Source organism: Oncorhynchus kisutch, linkage group LG8, assembly GCF_002021735.2.
Source record: "Oncorhynchus kisutch isolate 150728-3 linkage group LG8, Okis_V2, whole genome shotgun sequence".
NCBI lineage: Eukaryota > Metazoa > Chordata > Actinopteri > Salmoniformes > Salmonidae > Oncorhynchus > Oncorhynchus kisutch.
Genome location: NC_034181.2, coordinates 66683353 through 66698152, shown reverse-complemented (window position 1 = coordinate 66698152; position 14800 = coordinate 66683353). Strand labels below are relative to the sequence as shown.

Genomic DNA, 14800 nt, shown 5'->3' with positions numbered 1-14800 from the left:
AAAAGATTCTTATTTACAATGACGGCCTAGGAAGAGTGGGTTAACTGCTTTGTTCCGGGGCAGAACGACAGACTTGTACTTTGTCAGCTCGTGGATTCAATATAGCAACCGTTGGGCCAATAACCCAACCACTAGGCTACCTGCCGTCCCATTCACAATACCTCCCAGAGAAATGCTTTTTATTTAACCTTTATTTCTGAACATACTCAGGCTGTTTCAGTGCATCTACTGTCGCTAAAGTAATACACTAAAACTATAGTTTTAGTGTATGTGCCTTTTGTATTGAGAATAAAGCATGCCCCTCTTGTCTGTCTGGTTGATATTCTCAGTGCTGTAGCTCTGTTTGTCTGGCTGTCAGCTCTCCAGCACGTTGCAGGCCTCATTCTCAGTCACGGTGTGTAGGCTACAGTGGGAACAAAACAGCGCTGGTCTTTCCTCTGCTCGGCCCAGTCCTGTGAGAGCTGGCTGTGCTGTGCCGTGGTGTTAGTGAGCAGAGCAGGCCTGTGGCCCGGAGGTTGGCCAAGCCCTGGGAGAGAGATCCTTCACCTTTTATTAGCTGCTTGTGGGAAAACACAGGAGACCCTGGCATCCTAACTAGGCTAGCAGGGTGGCTGGATTGGATCAGATGAGGACTCATACAGAACTATGGTAAAATGTCTCCACTCTCAACCCATACAGTCATGGGGTAACAAGTCTTTCCACCCACACATCTAAGGGGTTGTTAAAGAGCTCTCCACCCACACAGTGGTGATGAAATAGATGGGCTGTGTTAGTTGGAGAACTCCATAACAACCCTGTGCTGTACATATGTCTTTCTCAGGTGCCTGGCAGCCGTTGTCAGGGGTAACCTAACCTCCTGATTAAGCTGATGAGGGGATCTCTGCCGCAGCTGTAAACAGTACAGCTGTCATAGGAAGGGTTTGTCAATATGTTCATGCTTAATGAAGTCTTTTTAAACCCTTTCTAAGGCCTGCATAAAGGCTTCACAAATCAGTTATAAGCATATGTCATTCTATATAAAGGGTGGAATAAGGGTGATCAGTTGACACGTGACAAAGCACATCTTATCACCCTTAAATAGTTAAGCTTTATATGTAATAAAGTGTGTTGCTATTAAAGTGTGACCATGAATCCTGCATTCACTGGGCTTTGCTGTGCACACCTTTCTAAAATGTGTTGGTATTCACACTGCAGGGGTGTTGAAGGTTTTTTGCTAAGCACAGGTTTATGACTTCCTTCTCTCTTTCTATGTCAGAGAGGTGTTGATAAGGGAACATTGTGTGAGTTATTAAAATACACACGGCTCTATTTGTACAGGAAACTAATCTCCGAACCCCCCCCCCCAAAAAAAAACACAGCCCTGTTGCCCACTCACAACAGCCTGCTGTGGCGCTCCAATGAGATGAAAACAAACATGGAGGGGGGAGTAAACATGAATAAATGCTGACTTAATAAAGCACTCTCTATGAAAATAGCGCTCCAGAGACCTGGGGGGGCGTACAGCTGCACCTCTGAGGGGGCATGTGAGTCCTGGCGCTGGTCCACTGGGTCTGGCTTCACCTCGACCGGTCCGGACCTGGTTCTGCTGCAGAGCTCAGGAGCTCACATCCAGCCTGGGAGCCTTTGTCTCAGCAGAGGGGAGTTAATCATATGAGGGCTGACCAAGTTTGTCAACTAATGAGTTATTGATCTGCCAGGATCTTGTAAAAAAATACCAATGAAAACGAAGTAAACAGCGTGGAGGCCCTAAGCTGCGCTGACAGGGACCACAGCAAACCGTAGGGGGTCCAGCAGTCAGGCCATAGAGGTCACTGGGCTGCTGCTCACACAGGGGTCTTCTGGTCCCCTATTACAGACTCACCCATCTGTAATGGTCAGTGCCAGGAGGAGCAGAAGGAGCGCGATTACAGTACGCTACTTCCTGGTCTCGCTAACTGATGAACTGAATAACAGAGGGAGGGAGAGGAGGAGGGGGTAAGAGAGGGATGGCATGACCAGGAGGAGAGGAAAAGTGCTCCTACTCATGAGAGACATTACACCCCACTGAGCAGCATCTCTGCATCTCTCTACCTTCTCAATATTATATGCAGATCCTAGATGTGAGTCAGCAATCAACTGCTAGAGATTTTCCAGTGTCAGACACTGGCACCTCAGCCTTGAGTCACGCAATATCTGGCTTAAAGAGCTGGGTGCCTCGGAGTTCGAGGGGATCCTGCCAGTTTAGATTGGTCTATTTCATTGCAATCTTTATTGGGAAATCCCTCATCCTATTGCTGAACCATAGAGGGATGGGGAAGATGTGCATATCGGAAAGATGCTCGCTGGACTTTCCACCTTCCCATTGTTCAGTTTCCAGTAAGCACTGCCCCTGTCCCATAGTCCTGTCTGACTTGTCTGCATTATTCTGCTGAAGCACTTTTCATTTCATTTGATTTCCCTAGTATGGAAGCAAGCTTAAGGACTTTATGAATTGCATTTCTCACAGTAAGAATAGGTCACAGAGGGGGCCTGCACGGCTCTGATTTGATGTTATTGCCAAAAATGGCCTGCTGTTCTGATCCTGGGCTGCAGTAAGCTTGTGTTTCTGCCTCCACTGGCCCCCCACTGCAAGCTAACCTAATCTATGCAATATTCTTCTAGTACTCCCTATTGGAGACAGAACATCAAGGCAGTTGTTCAGTCTGGATGGACGGACGGGGCTGTCTGGAGTCATGTCTGGCTGACAGTTGAAACATGGTCTGGTTTGGGGGATTCTCAGGTTCTGGTACTCCATAGGGAAAGTTGATGTGCAAGTGTTGGGTCTATAGAATGTGCTTGGCCCATTGCCACCTCCTTTAACTCTCTCGCTCACTCTGTGTCTCTGTATGGTAGTTTCAAAGCCATAGTTTGACACAGTTTGACCTGCCTCACTACCCTGCCCATCTGGTGACTGTTGAAGTAAGACTTGACCACTGTCGCCAAGACTGCCGTCAACAGGAGACAGGGACATTACAGCTGAGGGACAGAGGGCAGGGGTGTGAGGGGGGTTCACCCAGGACATACACTGAGATCTGTCACTTGTCACTCTGTCCCTGTGGCTTGGCAGTGTCTGAACAGCGGAACTGGGACTAGGTTTAGTGATTAGGCATGTCCTCCCTCTACCCCTGCTGCCGAGGACTCCCACCCTGCTTCTATTGGAACTGCTGCTGGAGTCTAGCCTCAGAGAGAGAACAGAGTTAAACAACATCTGCCGCTCTGCCAGATCTGTACACATTTTATGATCAATGAGATTGGTCCATATCATAAATCACTGCTGTGGGATTGGCTGACTCCTGCTCAGGGGTGAAGGGTAATTAAACACTCACCTACATATTTATTTGGACAGTGAAACTAAAACTTTTAATTTGTTGCTATACTGAATCTAAACTTTTAATTTGGCTCATACCCCTCAAAAATGCTAACCTCCCCTGTTAATGGTAATGATGAGAGTTTAGCATGTCTTGGGGTATGATCTTTGTGCCTTTTTAACTTTCTCACTCATCATTATTCCACAATTCATTCATGATTATCCATAATCATGGTAGCATCCACATTAATGTGGAAGTGAATAGAAACATATTATATTCTTATTTACATTAAGAGACTCCAAAATGACACAACATTATTTACCATTAATTTCTATTGGGAGCAACATAATCTGAAACGCAATCAAAACAAACTGAAAATGCATCCAACAAGATTGTATCGTATCTAGCGTGATGTAGTCATTGCGTGCTAGGAATATGGGACCAAATACTAAGCTTTTGACTACTTTAATACACACAAGTATATGACACCTTCAAATGAGGGGACTAGACACATGATTGCTTTAATTTCTAAACAGTAAAACAGATCTGTATGAAAATACCCTCAAATTAAAGGTAACATTCTGTACTGTTGCCTCATATGAAAAATGTGATCTCAAATCCAAAATGCTGGAGTATTGAGCCAAACTAAAAGTTATCGCTTCACTATCTAAATACATATGCAGGGGAGTGTAGATGGTGCAGATGTACTAGGCTGGAGCAGACTTTGATTCCAAGTTACTCATCGTTTCCCTGGCAACTCTGACATGGTGGGAAAGCATGCATGTTTGTTTTGGGTGCAGCAGTTTGTCGTGAATGGCTGAGACTTGTTTTCATTGTGATTGAATGAGAGAGTGATTGTCAGAAAGTGTTATTGTTGTGTTAGGAGAGGAAGTTGCAGTGTCAGTGTTCTCCCGATCCGGGGCACACTGCAAACATTAGTGGGGTTGTCTTTCGTTTATTTATTTATTTTATCTTTTATTTAACAAGGCAAGTCAGTTAAGAACAAATTCTTATTTTCAATGACGGCCTAGGAACAGTGGGTTAACTGCCTGTTCAGGGGCAGAACGACAGATTTGTACCTTGTCAGCTCGGGGGTTTAAACTTGCAACCTTCCGGTTACTAGTCCAACGCTCTAACCAGTAGGCTACCCTGCCACCCCTGTTGCATTGCTACAGGGTGTTGGCAGGTACGTACTTTCATTATCATCTCATTCTATCAGAATGACGGGGAATACAAGATCATTCTAAAGCAATAAGGCCTGAGGGGGGTGGCGTATGGCCAATATACCACAGCTTAGGGCTGTTTTTAAGCACCACACAACACAGAGTGCCTGGATACAGCCCTTAGCAGTGGTACAGTATATTGGCCATATACCACAAACCCACAAAGTGCCTTATTGCTATTATACACTGGTTATCAGTAAAAATACATGTTTTGTCATACCCGTGGTATGCGGTCTGCACCACTGTTATAGAATGAATAAAGAATCTTAAATGATCATTTGTATGTTTTGTGAACGTTTCAGGTCTGTTTGCTGGGTGTTTGAGCTGTGCTGACTGTTGTAAATTGTTGTACATTAAACCTAATGCAACAGGAAAAAAACTTGTGCCTGCGAATGTAATGAGTCTATATTATAAACTGGGTGGTTCGAGGCCTGCATTCTGATTGGCTGACAGCCGTGGTATATCAGACCGCATACCACGGGTATGACAAAACATGTATTTTTACTGCTCTAAATACATTGGTAACCAGTGTATAATAGCAATAAGGCACTTTGTGGTTTTGTGGTATATGGCCAATATACTGTACCACTGCTAAGGGCTGTATCCAGGCACTCTGTGTTGTGTGGCGCTTAAAAACAGCCCTAAGCTGTGGTATATTGGCCATACGCCACCCCCCTCAGGCCTTATTGCTTTAGAATGATCTTGTATTCCCCGTCATTCTGATAGAATGAGATGATAATGAAAGTACGTACCTGCCAACACCCTGTAGCAATGCAACAGTATAGACTGTGGGTATTTACACACAACCATGTTACAGTTAATGGGGGTGACATTTTTCCATGGCCAGAGCAGGGAGAGCAGAGCACAGCTCAGTGTCTCTGTGCGTTCAATTATTTCAGCGTAATGCTGCTGTGTGCAGAGGCCCGCTTCTCAGATTTGGAGTCGAGTCCAGAGGGATGTCCAATTTAGAAATGCTTGTTGACATCCTGCGTGATAGTCAGAAGATCTCGAAGTAGAATTGATTTGAAGGGTCTTTTAGGGCTATGCTTCGTTTAAAATAGCACTGATTTGTCCTTGAGCTACATTCTGCTGCCGTCTCTCAAAATGCAATCAAACCCCCAAATATTGACTGACTTTCACTTTCCTCTTATTGCTGTAGAAAACGCTAACTCTAGTTAGAAGCAGTGTTTTCAGTCTGGCCCTCTGGCTCCATTGTTGAGAGAGGGATTACATCTGTAGTGTTTCTGGGGGTTGTTCCAGCTTGGTTCATCACTGTGCGCTAACTACAAACACTATCAACCATTCCCTCTCTCACAACCCACTGCACCAGAATCAACACTATTTATAATAATGAGGCAGTGTTTTTCCTGTGTTTGTGTGATGGTGGAGGTGAGAATGCAAAGTGGGACTCTGAGCCAGTAGTCTGAGATTTTATTGACGTGCCTTATTGGCGTGCTGTGTTCTTGGATAATTTCACATTGAGGTGGAAAGAACAGGGAGGTGATTATTAGGTGTTTAATTCAGTTGGATGGTGAGATGAGAGGAAAAGATTTTGGGTTGGCTGGTAAGCAGCAGTTCATTGGGGATAGAATGGGATGAGTGTGTGGATGAGGGAGGAATGTGGCTGTTTAGTGGATTTGCTGTGGGGCCAGTGGGAGAGAGCGTCCTGTCTGCCCGTGTCTTCCTGGCTGTATGTGGAGCCCCTAAAGGGCTCCAAGTCTGCCTTTGACAGGTCAGCCTCCTACCTCACTGAGATAGACACATAGAGGACAGGGCAATGATGCAGCTCTCCCCCCGCTCTCTTTATCCCTCTTTCCCTGTCGATTGCTCTTCCCCTCTCCCTCTCCTTCTAAGGCTGGCTGCCCTGGGCCCCCGAGTGCCTTTGTGCTGGAGCTGAGGTACTCTGGTCCTCTTCTCTCTTACAGAGGGGAAGCCCGGGGATCAGAAACCACTATTGATCCCCAGCCAGCGCCAGCGGCCCAGTTTGCTGTCAGAGGCCATTGTCTTGTTCATTATGGGTTTTCCAGACAGCACAAAATCAATCAGCCTGACTTCATTTTGATCCCTGGCTGCCACTGACGTGAAAGAGAAGAAAGAAAAGGGCAGAGAGAGCGAGGACATGTCTGCCTGCCTCTGGGAGGTGGTATTAAAGAAAACGCAGATCTTGTTATTTCAAGGGAAATTGAAAAAAAAAAGCTGTGTGCCCTTTGAGCTTATTTGACCAGACTTTAACCTGAGTGTACTTGAGGCCTGCTGGGGAGGCCTGCTGTTTGTGTCCTTCAGAAGCAGCATACTCAGGCTGCAACACTAGCCTCACCTCCCTGCTACATAATTTGATTGAACGAGGGTTTAATGTGACAAAAGCCTGACTCATTCATCAACCTGACTGATGCATCAGGGTTAGAGCATCTCTGAGAACAATCGCAAAGTTGTGTGTGTGTGTGTGTGTGTGTGTGTGTGTGTGTGTGTGTGTGTGTTAATGAAAAGGGAGGACTGATCAAACGCTAGGGACACCTTGAGTTGAGCCAATGAATGCTCACCTGTATCACCTGGTGTTTTGATCAACCTTGTCAGCAGCCTAGACATGCAGAGCCCAGTGATCTCTGATCAGACGTCAGAGGGAGTGACACTCACACCTTTAATCTCTACCATGGATGAAGCAATAGATTATAAAGCCTTCAAACTATCTTTTAGATTCCATCCAGCGAATAAATGGGTTTTGATACGTTATTACAGTGTGTCATATCAAATGTTAAGCATGCTCTAGAGGTATCAGCTAAGGTCTATGTGGATGATAATGAGACTATAGGCTGGGCTGATCTGCTGACATAAGAACACTTCCAGGAAGAGATGTCATTTTCATTGACTAATGCATAGGTGACATCATCATGACCTGTTGATATCAGTGTGACTTCATGTTCTGGCAGCGTCTAGCCCTCTCCTTGTCTTTGTCTCTTGATCACACTACCCCTTTTGAGAACATATGGTATTAATTAACGTAATGTTTTACATGGAGTGGGTGGGATGTACAGTGGGGCAAAAAGTATTTAGTCAGCCACCAATTGTGCAAGTTCTCCCACTTAGAAAGATGAGAGCGGCCTGTAATGTTCACCATAGGTACACTTCAACTATGACGGACAAAATGAGGGGAAAAAATCCAGAAAATCACATTGTAGGATTTTTTATGAATTTATTTGCAAATTATGGTGGAAAATAAGTATTTGGTCAATAACAAAAGTTTATCTCAACACTTTGTTATATACCCTTTGTTGGCAATGACAGAGGTCAAACGTTTTCACAGGGTTTTCACACACTGTTGCTGGTATTTTGGCCTATTCCTCCATGCAGATCTCCTCTAGAGCAGTGACGTTTTGGGGCTGTTACTGGGCAACACGGACTTTCAACTCCCTCCAAAGATTTTCTATGCGGTTGAGATCTGGAGACTGGCTAGGCCACTCCAGGACCTTGAAATGCTTCTTACGAAGCCACTCCTTTGTTGCCCGGGCGGTGTGTTTGGGATCATTGTCATGCTGAAAGACCCAGCCACGTTTCATCTTCAATGCCCTTGCTGATGGAAGGAGGTTTTCACTCAAAATCTCACGATACATGGCCCCATTCATTCTTTCCTTTACACGGATCAGTCGTCCTGGTCCCTTTGCAGAAAAACAGCCCCAAAGCATGATGTTTCCACCCCCATGCTTCACAGTAGGTATGGTGTTCTTTGGAAGCAACTCAGCATTCTTTGTCCTCCAAACACGACGAGTTGAGTTTTTACCAAAAAGTTATATTTTGGTTTCATCTGACCATATGACATTCTCCCAAACTTTTTCTGGATCATCCAAATGCTCTGGACATGTACTGGCTTAAGCAGGGGGACACGTCTGGCACTGCAGGATTTGAGTCCCTGGCGGCGTAGTGTGTTACTGATGGTAGGCTTTGTTACTTTGGTCCCAGCTCTCTGCAGGTCATTCACTAGGTCCCCCCGTGTGGTTCTGGGATTTTTGCCCACCTTTCTTGTGATCATTTTGACCCCACAGGGTGAGATCTTGCGTGGAGCCCCAGATCGAGGGAGATTATCAGTGGTCTTGTATGTCTTCCATTTCCTAATAATTGCTCCCACAGTTGATTTCTTCAAACCAAGCTGCTTACCTATTGCAGATTCAGTCTTCCCAGCCTGGTGCAGGTCTACAATTTTGATTCTGGTGTCCTTTGACAGCTCTTTGGTCTTAGCCATAGTAGAGTTTGGAGTGTGACTGTTTGAGGTTGTGGACAGGTGTCTTTTATACTGATAACAAGTTCAAACAGGTGCCATTAATATAGGTAACAAGTGGGGGACAGAGGAGCCTCTTAAAGAAAAAGTTACAGGTCTGTGAGATCCAGAAATCTTGCTTGTTTGTAGGTGACCAAATACTTATTTTCCACCATAATTTGCAAATAAATTCATAAAAAATCCTACAATGTGATTTTCTGGATTTTTTTTCTCATTTTGTCTGTCATAGTTGAAGTGTACCTATGATGAAAATTACAGGCCTCTCTCATCTTTTTAAGTGGGAGAACTTGCACAATTGGTGGCTGACTAAATACTTTTTTGCCCCACTGTATGTGCTCTGTGTATGTACAGTATGTGTGTGTGGTAGTGTATTCGGAAAGTATTCAGACCCCTTGACTTTTTCCACATTTTGTTACGTTACAGCCTTATTGTAAAGTTGATTTAATTGTTCTTTCCCCCCTCATCAATCTTCACACAATGCCCCACAATGACAAAGCAAGAACAGGTTTTTAGACATTTTTGCAAATGTATTAAAATAAAAAACTGAAATACCACATTTACATAAGGATTCAGACCCTTGACTCAGTACTTTGTTGAAGCACCTTTGGCAGTGATTACAGCCTTGAGTCTTCTTGGGTATGATGCTACAAGCTTGGCACACCTGTATTTGGAGATTCTCCCATTCTTCTCTGCAGATCCTCTCAAGCTCTGTCGGGTTGTATGGGGAGCATCAGATGTTCGATCGGGTTCAAGTCCGGGTTCTGGCTGGGCCACTCACAGACATTCAGAGACTTGTCCAGAAGCCACTACAGACTTTTCTTGGCTGTGTGCTTAGGGACGTTGTCCTGTTGGAAGGTGAACCTCCCCCCCCAGTTTGAGGTCCTGAGCGCTCTGGTGCAGGTTTTCATCAAGGATCTCTGTACTTTGCTCTGTTCATCTTTCCCTCAACCTTGACTAGTCTCCCAGTCCCTGCTGCTGAAAAACCTCCGCACAGCATAATACTGCCACCACCATGCTTCACCGTAGGGATGGTGCCAGGTTTCCTTCAGACATGGTGCTTGGCATTCAGGCCAAAGAGTTCAATCTTGGTTTCATCAGACAAGATACTTTTGTTTCTCATGGTCAGAGTCATTTAGGTGCCTTTTGGCAAACTCCAAGTGGGCTGTCATGTGCCTTTGGCCAGACGGAAGCCACTCCTCAGTAAATCTACCATAAAGGCCTGATTGGTGGAGTGCTGCAGAGATGGTTGTCCTGGACGGTTCTCCCATCTCCACAGAGGAACTCTGGAGCTCTGTCAGAGTGACCATCCCTTACCAAGGCCCTTCTCCCCTGGTGGCTCAGTTTGGCCAGGCAGCCAGCTCTAGGAAGAGTCTTGGTGGTTCCAAACTTCTTCCATTTAAGAATGATGGAGGCCGCTGTGTTCTTGGGGACGTTCAATGCAGCAGAAATGTTTTGGTACCCTTCCCCCTCAACACAATCCTGTCTCGGAGCTCTACGGACAATTCCTTCGACCTCACAGCTTGGTTTTTGCTCTTACATGCACTGTTAACTGTGGGACCTTTTTATATAGACAGGTGTGTGCCTTTCCAAATCATGTCCAATCAATTGAATTTACCACAGATGGACTCCAATACAGTTGTAGAAACATCTCAAGGATGATCAATGGAAAAAGGATGCACCTGAGCCCAATTACAAGTCTCATAGCAAAGGGTCTGAATACTTATGTAAATAAGGTATTTGTTTTGTTTTGAATAAATTAGAAAAAAATGTCTTAACCTGTTTATGCTTTGTCATTATGGGGATGTTGTGTGTAGATTGATGAGGAAGACAATTCATTTAATCCATTTTAGAACAAAATGTGGGAAGAGTCAAAGGGTCTGAATACTTTCTGAATGCAGTGTATGTGACCATGTTCTTTAACTAACAACCCCTCTCCTCCCCAGAGTGTCCAGTGAACGCGGACCAGCAGGAGCGAACCCTGTTGACGGGCGTGTTCAGCGTCAGGAAGGGAAAGACCCAGCTGCACAAGTGGGCAGAGCGCCAGGTCCTCCTGTGTGGAACCTGTCTGATTGTGGCCTCCGTCAAAGATAGCCTGACGGGGAAGATGCACATCCTGCCCCTGGTGGGGGGAAAGGTGAAGGGTTAGACGTCAGAGGTTGGAGAGATTTTTTCCAAGCCCACACATTCCCCAGGGTCAAAGAGAGACAGAGACAACAGCAGATCACAGATACAACAACACAGCTGGGACGGACAGAGGGGATGCACTGTACAGCACAATGAGAAGGGAGCAAATACATACATGCTGTGTTTACACAGGCAGCTCAATTATGATATTTTTCCCAATTATTGGCCAAAGAGCTGATTTGATTGGTCAAACAACCAATTAGTTTAAAAAAGATCAGAATTGGGCTGCCTGTGTAAATGCAACCATAGACATGCACATTCAGGCACACTTAAGTGTCTCTGCCTTATATGGATGGAGCCAGTAGTCACCATAATGCCTTATAATAGTTTCTTTGGAACATCAGTGGAAGTGTCTGTCCTCCTCAACATCTCTGTTCTGTACGTTCAGGTGGAGGAGGTGAAGAGGAGACAGCACTGTCTGATGTTCAGCTCAGCCGGACCTCAGGCCCAGACATACTTTGTTAACTTCGACACACTGGCAGACTATCAGAGGTGGCATCGGCAGGCTTCAAAAGTAAGTGTGTTTACCTGTCAGAGTTGTTATGTAGGACAATCTGTGTGCCTAAGCTTTGTGTTTGTTTTCTCTGATCAATTATGCAAGGTGTCTGTCAGGAAACACAGTGAGGGGTTGTCCTGGTTGGTTCCTCTGGGCTGGGATTCAGAGTGTACAGTGTGCTGAGAGGGCAGAGTTACAGAGTGCCCACTACCTGGTCTGTCCTCCAATCAGAGTCCTGCTGTGGACCACATGTGACCTCTGTGATTGGCTCTACTGCGACGACAGAGGACCAGCAGTGTCTGGCTTTGATTAAACAACTGGCTAGGAGGGTGCATGGGTTATTGATTGTGTCTGTGTTTCTGTGTGCTTGCACATGGGACTCAGTACAACTGTATGGGGCGGCAGGTAGCCTAGTGAGCGTTGGACTAGTAACCGAAAGGTTGCTAGATCGAATCCCCGAGCTGACAAGGTAAAGATCTGTCATTCTGCCCCTGAACAAGGCAGTTAACCTACTGTTCCTAGACCATCATTGTAAATAAGAATGTGTTCTTAACTGACTTGCCTAGTTTAATAAAGGTTAAAAAAAATATGAAGTTTAGTGTCCTCAGCCCCTCTCTCTGTCCCTCCCTGACAGCTCTGCTCCTCTCGCTGTGCCTCTAATTTCTAAATTAATGGTCATTGTGTCCCAGCCCCTTACTGGGCCCTAACGAGCTCTGTGAATGCCTCCGTCCAGGCACACAACGAGCTCTGTGAATGCCTCCATCCAGGCACACAATGAGCTCTGTGAATGCCTCGATCCAGGCACACAATGAGCTCTGTGAATGCCTCCATCCAGGCACACAATGAGCTCTGTGAATGCCTCCATCCAGGCACACAATGAGCTCTGAATGCCTCCATCCAGGCACACAATGAGCTCTGTGAATGCCTCCATCCAGGCACACAATGAGCTCTGTGAATGCCTCCATTCAGGCACACAATGAGCTCTGTGAATGCCTCCATCCAGGCACACAATGAGCTCTGTGAATGCCTCCATCCAGGCACACAATGAGCCGTGGAGAAAAAAGGCAACTGAAAAATGAAAATCCAATTAGTAGTAGATCCATGTCAAGGAGCTCTCTCTCCCTCTCTCTCCAGCTCTCTCTCCTCACTACCTACCTACCTATCACTGTGGTGCGGATCACTGAGCTGGAGTGGCCCTGTTACTACGGGAGCAGTTTAGAAGAGTTAGACATCAGAGGTTCCTATGGCGACATGATTGGCTGGAGATGAAGACAGAGAGAGAGGGGAGGGAAGGCTGAAGAAGAGAGTGGGAGAAATAGAGAGAGATGAAGGGGGAGTGAGAGAGAAGAGTGAGAGAGGGAGAGATGTAGGGGGAGTGAGAGAATAGGGAGAAAGAGAGAGATGTAGGGGGAGTGAGAGAAAAGAGGCTTTGAGATGAAGGCAGAGAGGTGAGGTGGGGCTGAGATGTTTTTTTATTTTTTATCTTTATTTAACTAGGCAAGTCAGTTAAGAAAAAAATCTTATTTTCAATGATGGCATATAAACAGTGGGCGAACTGCTTTGTTCAGGGGCAGAACGACAATTGTTTTTTACCTTGTCAGCTCGTGGATTCGATCTTACAACCTTTCGGTTACTAGTCCACTAGGCTACCTGCCGCCCCAGATTAAGAGATGAAGATGGAGGGGAGGATTGAGATAGAGAAAGGACTGGAGGGGCAGAGAGAGATGAGGGGAGAAGAATTAGAGGAAGAGTGGATGAGATGGTGGATTTGGGGCAATACTCATGCCAGGCTGGACACAATCAAGCCCTTGTTTCAGTGTGTGTTTCTGAATCAGTGTGTGGGGGGGGGGGTTGTTGTGATGGGGGCTGTGCTGGCTGGCTAATGGCTCCTTGCTCTGACAGTGGCCTGTATGTGAGTAGTTGGGCCTGGTGAGTGGCCTTGTGGCGTGCCCAGTTCCTCCCAGACAGAAAGGCTTTTGGAGGCTGTCTGAATGCACACAGGGAGGAGGGGGTCATCTTCCACAGCCACACACACTGGGCATTAAGAGCTCCCACTACTGCCTAGCTGGCCTATACCCCACAGGCTTCACTCCTCTCTCAGGCCAGTCAACATGCAGGTCACTTCCACCAGCCTTTCTGTCTATTTCAATTTATTTTCTCTCTCATTTCTCCTTCTCTCTCTCTCTCTCCTTCTCTCTCAAATCTCTTCATCTGTTTCTCTCTGACCAGCGCTGGATGGCCTTTTAACAGCTAGCTGATGAGTACTCTAAGATTTTGTCTTTGTTTATCCCTAAAAGCAATGATGTGACGACATGCTTTGCTGGGCAACCAATCTATTTCCTGGGGTGTTGCACAGTATGCAGTCCTGTGGTGGATTGAAGCGAGCATGTTTTCAGACTGAGAAATGTGTTAAGCTACAACCCCCAGACAGTGTCCTCCCTGTGCTGACAACTATACAGTCTTATCTTTTCAGAGCTGAAGGAAATGCTGTTCAGCTGCATTCTGCACATGTAGATAAGTGAGCAATGACTGTGTGAGCACAGCCAATGAAACGCGATGGCGGGACTGGGAGAGCAGAACAGTGCAAAAAATCTCGACTAAAATCCGATTTAGTCAAGGGTGAAAGTAAGCCAGAGTGGTCCAGTACGGAGTCCTGGCCAAATAAATAGGAAGGGTACACCGTCCCGGTAAAACATGAGCCTGTCATAATAATTCAAACAGATTCCAAGAAAACTGTAGGCTATTACACTATTTATCATTAGTCATGTGAAAGATTTGCGTATTGACTTGAAGAGGTGTGGAATAGTGCCGTTTGGTTTGACGATAGCACTGAAATCTTCCAAGGCAGAGATGAGTGGCCAAGACCGAGATGCACACGGACAGAGTGGACACATCAATTCAGGTTACAAGACTTGTAGGCCTAATGAAGGACAATCACAGAATGCCATTTGTAAGACTTTGGTGTTTTGTAACAGATATCTCTTTGCGTTTATCAAATGGCGGGTGCACAGGGCATTTGGATGCCAGAATGGTAGTTGGAATAGTGTGTGTGTATATATATATTTTAGCCTTTATTTAACTAAGCAAGTCAGTTGAGAACAAATTCTTATTTACAATGACAGCCTAGGAACAGTGGGTTAATTGCTTTGTTCAGGGGCACAACAACAGATTTTTACCTTGTCAGCTCGGGGATTCGATCTAACAACCTTTCGGTTATTGGCCCAACGCTCTAGCCACTAGGTTACCTGCCGACCGAAAACGGAAGTAACCGAAACGGAAGTCCGGATGGAAGTCTGGACAC

At 45.7% G+C, this 14800-nt stretch overlaps 1 protein-coding gene across 1 annotated transcript in view; it reads left to right on the top strand.

Annotated features, from left to right (window-relative positions):
• The window catches only part of LOC109895248 (PH domain leucine-rich repeat-containing protein phosphatase 2-like), a 51673-nt gene that overhangs the window by 11862 nt on the left and 25011 nt on the right, over nucleotides 1-14800 (top strand). Inside the window, exons 4-5 of the mRNA XM_031830914.1 lie at nucleotides 10763-10953; nucleotides 11392-11517. Coding sequence (XP_031686774.1) covers nucleotides 10763-10953; nucleotides 11392-11517 — 317 coding nt within the window. The remainder of the gene's footprint in view (nucleotides 1-10762; nucleotides 10954-11391; nucleotides 11518-14800) is intronic.